This window comes from Euprymna scolopes, chromosome 41 (assembly GCF_053919585.1).
Source record: "Euprymna scolopes isolate OS-2025 chromosome 41, ASM5391958v1, whole genome shotgun sequence".
In the NCBI taxonomy this organism is placed as follows: Eukaryota; Metazoa; Mollusca; class Cephalopoda; order Sepiida; family Sepiolidae; genus Euprymna; species Euprymna scolopes.
In genome coordinates, this window is record NC_136522.1 from 1,302,614 (window position 1) to 1,317,916 (window position 15,303).

The window sequence follows — 15,303 nt, forward strand, 5'->3', positions numbered from 1 at the left end:
GGGGGGGTATTATGTCAAACAATAAATTTCATTGTAAATTTTTAATTTACAATCTTGATTTCTTTTCTGCATATATATAATTTGGGGTGGTTATTTTCCAGAGGCAAGGTAACCAATGAAGTATAACAAGGTTAATACAAGAGTGCTCAATACCGAGGTAGAGCAGGGTATACTTTTAATTTGTTTATACATAAGCAAATTTGTTACTGATTTTCTTAATATAAGCGTTGTTGCCTGAAGAGGTCTCTAGTTATTAAATAATAGAAGATCGAAACATGCTCATGACTGTGTAGCAACACATTACTGTTTATGTAAAGACAAATGAAGTGTGTGTGTATATATATATATATATATATATATATATATATATATATATATAAGTTTAATTGCCGGTGACCAAGAAGAAAAACGTTAGCCCACAAAGGAACGGTGGTTTTCTTGACTGAGTTTGAATCCCTCAACCAGCAGTAATTATCACTTCCTATACTGATGATTGCGCAAGCATAAAACACTAATATCTGTTGGTATAAAAAAAATCAATATTTATTGAAAAAAATATCACTTAAAGAGTAATAGTTTATATTTATTAATAACGTTCATGTTGTTTACATGCCGATACACCTGACGTTTTGATGTTCAAATGGGAATTTGTGGCATACTTTGTCCACAAAGTTTTGGTCAAAAGAGAGGGGATCGGGGAGACGTAGGTTGATGGAGCAAATGAGTGATAGACGGAAGGTAGAAGGGTGGGAGGAATGCTGGAGGATAGAGGGAGCCTCATCCTCAGTTAAGAACTTCTCGGTATTTTCCCCAGCCGTGGAAACATTTGGTGAACTTGCGATTCTCATTGTATTTGGGGGCAAGGAGCAGAATTCGTTTACGGTCTGGCTGTTTATTGCGCATATGTTGAATGTAAACCTGCGGAAAACAAAAACAAAAACATAAATTAAAAAATTCAGGAAAATGCGGCTGGGAGTCTATTTCTATTTTCATTGTAATGATTCAAAAACGCCGTCAGAAACTGATTTTCAAAATAATTCTACATCCGGAGAACACAGGGTGGAGTAGGTGCAAAAGTTAAGAGTGTATGAAGCAAGTTCAGGGAACTTCTGCTATTATTAACGAGTAGAGTGTTACCACTGTCGAACATAATAAACAAAAAAAAATATCAACACTATTAGTAATACTATTTAACTGTAGAGAGAGTAGAAAGAGATTATTAATTTATTATTGGAATCCTTTCAGATGAGTAATTCATATATTAATTAATTTAATTAAAAAAAAAAATAAAAAATAAAAAAAAAATAAGAAACACTTGAACCAGACATGCAAATGCATTTCAAATGACTTGAGTGAAACTCCGCCAGAAGAAGAGATGTTGGATTTCTTGTACAATGCATTTGACCTGGAATCCCCTCAAACTAGTATCGAAATATGTCGTTCCAGCAGAAAAAGGAAACTGATGGACCCCTTGGAGGTCAACCCGAGAAAGAAAAACTATATTTTGGGGAAATAAATCTTCAGAGGGGGGATGTTCTGGAGTAGTTAATACGCCTATATCTATGATAGTATGGATTCGTCTGGCAATATGTAAACCAAACATCTCTACCATCGAGCAGAGAGCACATGCATAGTTTAACCGCTTGCAGTGAACACCAGGACTCTTTTACCTTTATATTGTGACCCCCCTAAACAGGACCACAACAGAAACATATATGCCTCTAATGGAATTAAACCAGATCCGGACAAGGTGTGCATTATAAAGCAAATGCCAAACCCACAAAACAAAGGGAAATTATGTTATCTATGCATGCTAAATTACCTTTCGCCATATATCCCAAACTTCACTGAAAAGGCTCACCCATTGCGCAGTCTCCTTAAAATCCAATCACCATGGATTTGGGACCATGACCATCAAAAGTGCTACAACTAGGTCAAAGAAATAATTAACGATGACACATCACCTTACAGATGCTAAACTTCTGACCGACCATCAATATGGATTTAGACAAGCCCGTTCCACGGCAGACATCCTCACTGTAATCTCTGAACGCATATACCATTCACTGGACAAAGCGGGAGAGGGCAGAGCGGTAGCTCTAGATATATCTAAGGCTTTTGACAGGGTATGGCATGAGGGTCTCCTCAGGAAGATTAGATCTTATGGTATCACTGGTAGAATACTTAACATAATTAAATCCTTCTTAGATAAGAGAAAAATCCAGGTTGTCCTCGACGGTCGTACATCTAAACAATATGATATAAATGCGGGAGTGCCCCAGGGATCTATCCTTGGACCTCTGCTGTTCCTGATATTCATAAATGACCTCCCCGACAAAATTGCCTCTGAGATGGGTATATATGCTGATGACACCACACTCTATAGCAGGCACGACAGGAAAACAAATGAACATATATCTAAAGTAATGGCAGAAACACTAGAGGATGACCTCCAATCAGTAGTGGAATGGGGACAAAAATGGATGGTAACGTTCAATGCCATCAAGACAAAACTGGTTTCATTCAATAATTACAAGAAACCTTCTCTACCACCTATAGCAATGGCCAACGACTCTTTATCTGAGAGTACGTCTCTCAAGCTCCTTGGCCTAACGTTCACAGGAAACATGAGTTGGAACAATTACATCGAGGGCATTGCCAGGGCCCCTGCAAGGAAGGTGGGCTCTCTCTACCGTGCTAGAAAACTTCTAACACCCGAAAGTATCCTGTACCTCTATAAGGCCACTATTCGCCCATGTATGGAGTATTGCTGTCATATTTGGGCCGGTGCATCGGCTACTAGTCTATCGCTCCTTGACAGGGTTCAAAAGAGAATCGCAAATCTGATAGGCCCTAAACTGGCATCTAAACTTCAGCCTCTGTCCCATCGTCGAAACGTTGCATCCCTCTGCCTGTTCTACAAGTATTATAATGGTGAATGCTCTGAAGAACTGCAAGCACTTGTGCCCCCACGACGTGAACACCCTCGACAGACCCGACAAGCTGCAAAATCCCACCCCCACACTGTAGAGATCCCTAGATGTAAAGATCTACTCCAGTAGTTTCTTCCCCAGAACAGCTAGACTTTGGAATTCCATTCCAGGTCACTGCTTCCCCAACTGTACTGACATGCATAAGTTCAAGTGCAACGTGAACCAACATCTCGCTGCCCTAATCCCTACATAGTACCCCAGTAGATGTTTCCCCTGATAGTAGCCCCCTACACCAAAGTGACAATGTGCCTTGTTTGGGGTGAAAATGTAATAAAAAAAAAAAAAAAAAAAAAAAAAAATTGCAGACTATTATCCTCAACAACTATGAAGATGAAGATAATAGTCCACAAATAAATAAATAGAAAGAGACTAATTTGGGGATTTCATATTTTTTTATAAACAAAAGGAAATATCAACACTATTACTAATACTATTTAACTAAAGAGAGACTAATTTGTGGTTTTCATATCTTTTATAAACAAAAGGAAATATCAACATGATTACTAATACTATTTAATTAGAGAGAGACTAATTTGGGGATTTCATATTTTTTATAAACAAAAGGAAATATTAACACTAATAGTAATACTATTTAACTGGAGAGAAAGAAAGAGAGAGTAGAAAGAGACTAACTTCGGATTTCATTTTCTTTTTTTCTTATAAGTAAAAAGAAATATCAACACAATTAGTCATCATCACACCGTTTCACTCCATCGTTGGGCAATGTCCGAGGCGTCCTTCAAATCCACACTGGAGCATGCCTTGCTTATGGGATAGTCAGTGAGGATGTATGCAATAGCGTCGCAGGGACACCAAGCGTCCTGAACATAGCCCAACTTATGCAGGTCGTCCCGTGTTTTGGCAATCTTCATTTGGGCCTGGTTGAGTGTTACCCACCCTTTCTGAGGGAGTTCAGAGCCTGTTGAGATGTCTGCTTTTGTTGTTTTCTTTGACTGATTTACTCCACTAATACAAACAGAATGATGCTGGTGTAGTTTGCCCAAGACCTATAAGGCCACCATTCACCCACGTATGGAGTATTGTTGTCACATTTGAGCTGGTGCATCTCCTACTTGTCTCTCACTCCTGAACAAGGTTCAAAAGAGAGTCACCAACCTGATACGCCCTGAACCGTCATCTAGGCTTCAGCCTCTGTCCCATCGACGAAATGTTGCATCCCTCTGCCTGTTCTACAAGTATTTTAATGGTGAATGCTTTGACGAACTACAAGCCCTTATATTCCTCGATGCAAATACCTGACAAGCAGCAAAATCCCACCTCTACACAGTAGAGATCCCTAGGTGTAAGAAAGCCTTCTACTCCAATAGTTTCTTCCCCAGAACTGCCAGACTTTGGAACTCCCTTCCGGGATTCTGCTTTCCCAATTGTACTGACATGCAGAAGTTCAAGTGTAATGTGAACAGACATCTTGCTGCTCATCTCCCTTCTTAATATCCCTGCAACTTATGTCCCTGAGAGAAGCCTCCTATTTCAAAGTGGCACTGTGCCTTGTTTGGGGTGAAAATAAAAAAGTCACTGCAGCAGCTCTTGGTGTTCAAATAGGGGATGGCGATTGTCACACTCTGCCTTTGTTATCGCGTCTTGACACAATTAGTAATACTAAATGTAGAGAGAGTAGAAAGAGACTAATCTGAGGATTTCATATATTTTTAAAACTTTCGATATAACATGTTTGCACAAGAAGTGTAAAACAACCAAATATAAAAAAAATACAACGCAACCAACCTGTACACTCTTGAAAGCCAACTTGATTTCCACGTCGCTCGTCTTACGCCCAACCCAAAGGAAGACATTCTCGCCATTGTCTAGAATCATCACATCGTCATCAGCAAGGTCATCCTGTAAAATAATAAAAAAATGAAACGTCACACAGGAAGAATCAGTTTCAAAAATTTTAGCAGATATGAAAAAAAAATGAAAAAAATATTAAAAAAAAATATTAAAAAAAAATGAAAAAAATATGAAAAAAATGAAAAAAAAAATGAAAAAAATATGAAAAAAATGAAAAAAAAAATGAAAAAAAATATTTTAAAAAAATATTTAAAAAAATATGAAAAAAAAATATTTAAAAAAATATGAAAAAAATTAAAAAAATTTTTTTTTTAAATATGAAAAAAAATGAAAAAAAATATTTAAAAAAATATGAAAAAAAATGAAAAAAAAATATTAAAAAAATATATGAAAAAAAATATTAAAAAAATATATGAAAAAAAAATATTAAAAAAATATGAAAAAAAATGAAAAAAAAATATTTAAAAAATATATGAAAAAAAAATGAAAAAAATATGAAAAAAAATGAAAAAAAAACGAACAAAATATGAAAAAAAATGAAACAAAAATATTTTAAAAAAATATGAAAAAAAATGAAAAAAATATGAAAAAAAAATATGAAAAAAAAATATGAAAGAAAATATGAAAAAAAATATGAAAGAAAATATGAAAAAAAATATGAAAGAAAATATGAAAAAAAATATGAAAAAAAATATGAAAAAAAATATGAAAAAAAATATGAAAAAAAATATGAAAAAAAATATGAAAAAAATATGAAAAAAAATATGAAAAAAAAGGAAAAATATGAAAAAAAAATATGATAAAAAAAAACATGCAAAAATATGAAAAAAAAATATAAAAACAAAATATGAAAAAAAAAATGAAAATGTACAGTTGTTCTTAGCAAAAACTCTGGGTAACGTCAGGTATGAACCCTAACTCTAGACAGGTTGAACATGTTTTTCTAAAAGAGGAAGCGTTAAGGGAATATTAAATACACAAGCAGCCCTCACTCACAGGCAATAGGATTTTTTTTCAATTTGCTTAGGGGATAATTTGTGGGGATGTGTACAATAGAAACATTGAACATCCTGTACATAGCCCTACTTGTGCAGATTGTTCAGAGTTTTGGCAACCTTTGCAGGTATTTGCAGCTTCTCTTCCAATTTTCGGATTTTAATCGTGTCAAATCTCACTTTATTTCCTTTTGACAGATTGATTGTTGCTATTTCTTTTGATGAGTTAAGGGCATAATAGATTCACTGATTGATATAATAATTAAGTGATTGATTTTGTGCTACGAAACAGATACTGTCAAGAATTATAAATGTCAACTTAATTAAAGGAATAAATTATAAGATGGTCAACATCATGAATTTTAGAATATAATTTTTTGTCATTTATTCTCTATATTGCTCTGTAATTACATTGAGCTTCTTAAATAAGGATTGGTATATATTATAAGAAAATATATTTCTACAGATATATATATATATATATATATATATATATATATATTCCCCCAAATCTCTGGCCATGATAGAGGGGGAAGACTAAAAATTGCTGCTATGGTTTCTAATGATCTGAAATAACAGCAAGGGAAGACTTGATTCCAAATATTTCTCATGTGTTATATCTCCCCTCTTTTGAAAATAAGGTACGATTATGAATATCTCCAGTATCAAATAATCCTTATACACTGTGAAATTTACTTTATGTATAAAAACCAAAGAAGGAAGATATAACATATGAGAAATATTTGGAATCAAGTCTCCTCTTGCTGTTATTTCAGATCATGTGAAACCGCAGCAGAATGCTTTAGTCTCCCCTCCATCAATGTCAGATGTTTTGTGGAAATATCAGATATTTTGTAATTCATATAATATATATATATATATATGATAAATTAAAAAATATATCCATTTTAAATGTGGAAATTGATGAATCACACAAAGTAAGAAATTCATTTTTATAGCATGAAAAGGTTAGTAATTGCAATTACGAATAGGAAATTGGATCAAATGTTTGTAACATGTCTTCTTCCTAAGATTAAGGGTGATGGTGTTTGATCAACACTGCTGGGGAGCCATGATGTAATATACTGTTTTGTTTTTAAATCCCCAAAACAGTGTTTCATGGTAAACAACAAATGATCCCTTGAAAAATAAATTATTGGTATTATAGTAAATTCGAGAGCAAGTTGGTGCAGTGATTGCAGGTGATTAAATAACTTACTGACTAGATGGTTTTCTAACGAATGATAACAAATATTTTTTTGTATAGTTTTAAAGGTTAAAAACTTCAAAGACTATATATATATATATATATATATATATATATATATATATATATAAATAAATAAACATATCTTCATTTAGGCCATGACATTTCAAACCTAAATGATTCTCATCATCTTTCCTACTCTCTTCTCATTTTCATTCTTATTAATTTGATAAGATAATAAAGTTCTATGCAACTTTATTTCTTATCTGTTTAATTAATTTATGAATTGCTCCTCTTAACAAGGTAGAGCTTTTACCATCTTGATAGGTTTGCTTTATTAAAGATACCTTTTTTCAGATTCACTTATTAAAGTTATTAAAGTGATTATCTAAAAACAATTTCCATAAAACCAACAGTTTCTTTTTTTAATAAGACGAGGGCGTATTCAAAATGAATGCTTCTGTTTAAAGCACAAGTGAACCATGATACTTGACTTTTAAATCTAAAGTAAAACTAATCAAAGTAGAAAAAATCCAAAAAAATAAAAAATCTTATTCGCATATTTATAATTATATTTAAATATAAAAAGATTATTAGCAAATAAGAATTTAAATATATAAATAAACTATTAATAACAAAGAAGCGGGTGATAAGTATGTATTGTGGATTTGTCCGAATTATTTAAATGCAGGAGATTTGTAAAAAATAATTGTTTTTTTTTTTTTTTGAGACAAGGACAAATGATGCAGTGAAGAAAATATTTGTTTGATAAAATGAATAGGTTCGCTTAATTAATTTGGAGCAAAAAAAAACAAAAAACAAAAAAAACTAGATCCAATATCTGGAACATTTTTGTTCGCTTTATTTAGGGGAGGTGGTGTTTGATCAAACTTGCTGGGGAGCCATGATTTAATAATATACTGTTTTGTTTTTAAATTTACGAAACAGTGTTTCATGGTAAACAACTGATGACCACTGAAAAAATAGGACTATTGTGAGTTGAAGAAAGCAAGTTGATGTCTTTGATAGCAGTGTGGTAAAATGATCCAAACTGTATTTTGAGTAATCCACATCACAATGTAATGATCCAAATTAGGCATTTCTCTGGAGCAATTTCCTTTGTTTATATAATGGGTCCGGTAAAAAATTTTTTTATATAGGTCCAGTGGTTCTGTTTATTAATAGACATAATTTAATATATTTAATATTTTTATAATTATAGAATATGAGCTTCAAATTCTACTCCAAAATAACTGAAGTATATACAGGCAATTACTATATATATATATATATATATATATATATATATATATATATATATATGCCCGATTGTAAAATACACTTGAATTTTAATTAATAGAGATTTCGTATTTATTATTATAGAGTTGATTCTCTATTGATTATTATATTGTAATTGGCATCGTTGTACGATTTGAAAATCACGTGACACACGGACAACAACATACCTGACAGAAATCAGCACATTTCTCGGAGATTGTGAAATATCCTTTGTCGTTGGAACATCGGAAAAGTCGAGCATATTGCATGAAAGAAGCATCCTGGATTTAAAAAAAATGATGTAACATTTTAGTTAAGAGAAATAATTTTACAATCAAAGCCAAAGATGCTTTCAATGGTGCTCTGGAGGCCTCCTTAGGTTCACTCCTTTTGTATCTTTACTTAAAATGAAGGGATTTAAAATTTTACAATGTTGCTTTTAACATTAACAACCCCGAACTTCACTCGTTTGGATTTTTTTTTTCTCCATTTTTACGTTTTCTTTCATGGAAATCACTCCAGACAAGGCATGACACTACATGATGTAAGGAGCTAAAAAAAAAAAAAATAATTAAATACTACTTCACCGTCAAAACTTTGCCAACAACTGAAGTATCAAAAGTGCACTGAGAATGCTGGTGATAATGTAAAAAAAATAAATTTGGGAGCACAAAAGGTTGCTCATTTTAATGATACCATTCCTGTCTTCATAGCTGTTCAACATTTTAGGTTTGTAGTGAAAAAAAAAAAAAAGGCCTTACTTTCGGAACAATCCTTGTAGATATCAAGCCAAAGTAGGTATTTTTTACCATATATTCACTGCTTATCAAGGCCCAGAGCCTACTCAAGGATAAAAGTTAATTGGATAAGCTAATTTATTTTATAGGATCAAGAACTCAAGAACTTGTTTACATTAGACTTGAAAACGACCATGTTATATTCAGCTGGGAAGCAGCTCTGTAGCAATTCTGTAAAAAAAAAACGCCGGCTCATGGAATTTACGTTTAGTTTCAGACACGGAGAGGGTGTATAGGAAATTGCTGATAGTGTTTCTTTTTTCAATGGAAATCGGTCCAGACATGGCATGAAGCCACTTGATGCAAGGAGCTAAAAAAAATCTACTCCAAGGTTAAAAATTTGCCAACAATAAATGGTAGACGGAATAGATTCTGGCTTAGAAATCAGCAATTCTTCCCTACTTGGAATAACTGTTCATTATTTGATACTTTTGCATAATTTGACCCGGATTCTTGGAAATTCCCATGAAGCATGGATCGGGCGAGACCAGCTATCATCGGTTTAAGCTGAGCGTTGTAACAGATGCAGACTAATTTCAAAACAAACAAACTGAAAAAAAAAAAAAAATCAAATAATCAAAAATAACAAAAACCTACCTTAAAGTAACTGAAAATATATTTTTTAATTTATTTTTTTGTTTCTTTTTTCTTTCACTTAACAAAAAATTTTATTTTATTCTTCAAGAAAAGATGTTTTATTTTCTTAACTGTAAATTGTTAGGTGTAAGTACAAGTTTTTTTTTAAAGATTTTTTTCAGTAAAGTTTTTTTTTTTTAGAGTTCCTCAAAAATTTTTTTATATATATATTTAAAAAAAATATCAAAAATATGTTTACAAAAAGCGTAAATTGTTATATGAAAGTACAGAAAAAAAAAATTGTTTTTTTTTCAAGAAAACTTCATATTTTTTTTATGGCTGTTCATAAGGTTAAATAAACAAAATAACCTTGGACAGGCAGACGTAGAAAGGTCACGCGTTAGAGATATGTGTGCTTTTTGAATGATGACGTAACGGAACTGAGGTCAAGAGGTCGGGAAGTTTAGTTGGAGAGTTGGAGTTTAGTCACACAAGTGAATAGACGTACTTCAAGCTAGGAAGTGAGGCTGTGAAGAATAAGCATGTAGACGAAATGCAGACTCTGTGAAGACCATTTGAGACAACTGAAATAAATTTATATTTAAAAAATATAAAGTGTTGTTCTGTGGTTTCACAAAAGAAGAAAGGACAGAGATCTCAATTGGTTATGGTGTTGGTCATTTCATGAATCATCACGGAGCTCAGCAGTGAAGATAGAAGAACTCTTGAAGAAAAAGGTATGAAGCATATATTCTTCTTATGAAAAAAAATTTATACCTTTATGCAAATATGAACTGTAATATATACCCGTATGATAACTCTCTGATACAACATGACTCAGTTTATATGTTGATATCATATCCCCTGGCTAAGCAACATACAATTTATACATTTATACATTATGTTATAAGAAAAATATCTCCCACCACTATATATAATATATAACTGTGGTGGTGCCATCCCACCTGACTATACAACATTATGATGAGACAAAAGGATCGTTTCTGAATTTTTGTCTCCACATGAATTCAATATGTACTCAGAAGCTCCCATTGGTCCTGCATTCTTGATTGTTTTGCTGTCTTGCTTCCTTCCCACATCCTCTTGACGTGGATCGTTGTTGCCTTTGTCGCGGGGTCTACAAAATGAATACTATGACTCATTGTCAGGTGGTGGAATTCTTCTCCTCCTACTTTTTTATAGGCCCTCCAACAGTCGGATATACGACTGTAGTTCCCGGCAGAATATATTTGTTTATTATTGGAAGGAGGGTTTCGATGTTGCGATTTGGTACAGACACCAAAAAACCCTCCTTGCCGGTGATGTCATAGCTGCTGAAGACCCATAGTGGTTCGAAGATTCTCCCTATGTTGTGTTTCCTTCAGTTGAAGAGAGACTCGTCTATTTTGACGGTGTGTCCTGGACCTCCTATCTGCTGGGGACTCCTAAGTAAATACTCCTGGCAAATTCCTCACAGAAAGTTCTTCCAGTCTGATATAATACCGCATTCCCTTTGCATGTTTTTAAGGGTAGCCATTTCGAATGGCCACAAATAAATTATTTTTTTGTGGGAATCTCCAACTTGAAGCACAAAAAAACGATCATGTGCGCAAGGAGATCCACTGTCTGCACTGTCCATTTGTGAATCTCCAGGTGAAACTATCCTTAACACACAATCTTTTTTTTAGTAAGCATTTGTTTACAACTCTTGCACCTCATTTGTTTTGACAGCAGTTTCTTTCTCCTGACAATATGAGATTTTTACTTTCTTTTTCTAACATGCATAGATTTATTTCTGTGCCTGCCATTTTCTTTTTGCCGAGTTTGAAACTAAATTTGCTAGTTAGCTTTTTTTTTTGTGTTTATCCACTTTCTTCCAATTCAAAAGTCATCTGCTTCCATTTCAACAGCGCTTTTTCATTGACTAATCAAACGCCCAGCCAGTGAATTAAAAAATTAAATAAATAATCAGAAAAAAAAACTCCCCCCTTAACATCACCGAAAAAATACTAAAAAAAAAATACCATAAAAAATAAATAAATAAAAGTCAATTTAGCGTTTCAACATTTGAATAATGCTCAGCTTAAACCGATCCATGTTTGACAGGAATTCCTGAGAATCTGGGTCAAATTATGCAAGAGTACCCATTATTTAATAAAAAAAGAAAAAATTAGTGCTTGTTTACATTAGTGATCTTTCAAATCAACGCATTTCAGGTGAAAACATTATGTACTTAGGTATCATGTCGAGATTAGTATAAATTCCAAAAATTATGAAAAACGATCTAATGGAAAAGAATTAGAAGTGAAAATAGAATTTATTGAATTATTGAATTTTATTGTCTGTTTTAATGGAGAAGAGTCATGCGACCATTCAGTATGACAACAAGGGAGATAATCCTTGACTTAAATTGACTTAATTTAAGAGTACCCCATTTTTAAAACGAATAATTTAAAAATTTTAAACTGAATAATCGTGGATGATTTTTTTTTTTAAATAGAAGGATGTCTTGAAATAAAGATGAAATGTTAATGAATATATATATATATATATATATATATATATATATATATATATATATATATATATATAACTACTTTATTTACTCACATAAAATTAATATACAAAAGTATTAATTTATGCGTAAACTTTAAGCCTGAAGAGTCCTAGAGTGGATGAAACGCGGAATATTCAGCGTAGTTTAATTGCCATATATATTTTATAACTTACTATATATATATATATATATATATATACACACACACACACACACACGTATGCATATGTATATACATATATACACACATGCATATATACGCATATACATGTATATATTTATGCATAGACATACATATATATATATATATATGTGCATATACAGGTATATATTCATGCATAGACATACGCATGTGCATATACATGTATATATTTATGGATACACATACGTATATATATATGTATATTTGTGTATATGTGTGTGTCTATTTCATTCTTGCATGTTGTTTGTTACCTTTTCGTACGGTTTGCGGCCTCCAATGCCGACCCAAAAGAAGTTCTCGGGTTCTTCTCCCTCACTAATCATCTGGATCGTAAAATGTTCCTGGAAAAAAAGAAAACAAAACAAAAAAAAGAAAACACTTGAAACGATGCAGGAAAGAAAAAAAAGAAGTCTTAAGAATTTATATATATATATATATATATTATTCCTTAATTGGAATTTTTTTATTTTGAGATGAGCATTTTATGTTAATTTTATTTTTATTTCGGACTATTAGTCTCATCTTTATTAGTTGTTGTTTTTTTTTAATCTTTTTTTTTTTTTTTTTTTTTTTTTATTTAATTTTTTTTTTTTATTGGTTCACAACGTTTCGGCCAACTTCCTCTGGCCTTCGTCAGGTGGTAACCGCGACGGATAGGAACTTCGGATCTCCTAACTGCATTCTCAGCCATCACTGCCATCCGTAGTTGTTGTCGTCTCACCACATTTTTGACCAATTACCTCTGGCACGCTTTGGGTGGGATTGAAACCGCTATCTTCAGACAATGTTCATCTGGAAGCGTAGAGATTCAACGTCTCTATCAACTGCGCCACGGGCCCCGAAGGGCGTTCAAGGTTGGATTCTTTGATCTTATAAATCCACATTTATTTATTATCTGATCTTCCACAGTCGGGTCCGTACCGATTGGTATATATATATATTATTCCTTAATTGGAATTTTTTTATTTTGAGATGAGCATTTTATGTTAATTTTATTTTTATTTCGGACTATTAGTCTCATCTTTATTAGTTGCTGTTTTTTTTAATCTTTTTTTTTTTTAACCAATAAAAAAAAAAAAATTAAAAAAAACAACAACTAATAAAGATGAGACTAATAGTCCGAAATAAAAATAAAATTAACAAGAATTTATATATTGTTAAATAGTGATGAGGGTGCAATAGAAATCAATCTCGCAAATGACCTCGTGTTTGCTTAGCGTGTAAAACGCCAGCAGAAAATGTAGAAAAGAAAAGACAGGCATAATTTTGTAGTCGCTCATTGGTGAACGCATGCCATTAATTTGCATATGTACACAATTGGTAACTGTTAAATCGGACAATTCTAAAGCAGAGACGTTTAAGTGGAGTTTTTTGTTGGACAGCTTAGAACGAGAACAAACGGTGGAAGATAATATCGAATACACAAGGATTTGTTGCAAGTTGAGAGAAGAAAGGAAAAAAAGACTTATGCGTTATATCGACAAGAGGATGGTTTGACAGTGCCAGTTTTGTTTTTTGTTTCCTTTCCATTTTATAGAGGGATGCTCGGATGTATTATATAGTGAAACAGTCTGTTTCTTGATTATCTATTTGCATATTTATTTATGTGTTTCACTGCTTGTTTAACTCTTTTTTAATGGTCCGTGATCGTCTAGTCTCTAAGTTTGTCTTAACAGCCGTGCTCGTCTTGTCTCTGGGTGTAGGCACGTATGTGTCAGAACAGATAGCAACAGATACACATGACGACGTACCTTCTGGGAGGATTCGCCAACGTATTGGTGGAGCGGGTTTTGTTTTGACAAAGACGCTTCAAGACAGGAACCCAAGACGCTGTATGTTTTTATATATTTTTTTATTCACTTCCCAGGCATTTCGTGATTAAATGAAGTAATCATATATATATAACATATACAAAATTTATTAATTAAAAATGTTTCCAATTTTTCTCACTGAACTTCTTTTCTAATACGAAATCAAAATAACACTGATTCTTATAAACAACTTCCAACGAATTATAATTCATGTAAATGAGCAGAGAAGTTTTGATTACGCTTTTCTTTACCCCTGAAACTTAATTAATCGATTCAGACTTCTTTAATGTCTCAGCAAATGATACCTCCTTGTTTTTACAAGAACGCTAACAATATTCACAAACATTCTATGTTTTTCCTGTTGCTGTAAACTTCCATTTTAAACGTATATAAATTATCTCTTTCGTGAGTATATGCCTTCTTAACTCATTTTTTTTTTTGTTTGCCATATTACAATGTCTCTCGTTTTCCCATATTTAACGATAAATCTAAAAGCTTTTTCCACTGAAAATATTTTTCTGAATCCATCTCATCCAAAAAATATCTCCCTCCTTACAAAACACCCTAAAGTAATACCCCAAAACTGGTGAAAAACTTTTCGTAAATACACACTCTTAAAAGAAGATTTCTTTAAATTTTAAGGTTTGGTAACTGAAAGCATATGAAGCATTATCGATGCATTCCACAGTTTTGATGGAAATGAATTCTTACTTTGAACAAATCGTAGGCAATCTCCTCAGCAAGCCGCGCTTCTTCATGGTCAGCTTTCGTTCCAATCCATACGTACACGATTCCTTGCAGATCTTCGCTGGCAAATGGAACTTTCAAGATGTAACTGAGAAAAATGAGAACAAAAAAAACGGTAATATTACAAATTATTAAGAACTGAAAATAAAAGGCAATTCTTATTAGGCTGAGAAGAAAGTTTTTGCGGAATTTTGAATTCGAATGATGTAGTTTGTAATGGTTTTGTTATAATACCTTTACTTTTTCTTATACACACATCTAATATAATTCAAATTAAAACATTCTGAGACCATTATTATCATGCTATTTCTCTCCATGCAACACATAT

General features: G+C 32.5%; 1 protein-coding gene across 2 annotated transcripts in view; it reads right to left on the minus strand.

Moving 5' to 3' along the window:
• Window positions 1-521: 521 nt before the first annotated feature.
• The window catches only part of LOC145266298 (protein flightless-1 homolog), a 146,948-nt gene continuing 132,166 nt past the window's right edge, over window positions 522-15,303 (minus strand). For both annotated transcript variants that reach the window (XM_080121848.1, XM_080121847.1), the window contains 5 exons: window positions 14,940-15,063; window positions 12,669-12,758; window positions 8,474-8,566; window positions 4,740-4,853; window positions 522-918 (listed from right to left, as the gene is read on the minus strand). In XM_080121848.1, coding sequence (XP_079977974.1) covers window positions 784-918; window positions 4,740-4,853; window positions 8,474-8,566; window positions 12,669-12,758; window positions 14,940-15,063 — 556 coding nt within the window. In that variant the 3' untranslated portion in view covers window positions 522-783. The remainder of the gene's footprint in view (window positions 919-4,739; window positions 4,854-8,473; window positions 8,567-12,668; window positions 12,759-14,939; window positions 15,064-15,303) is intronic.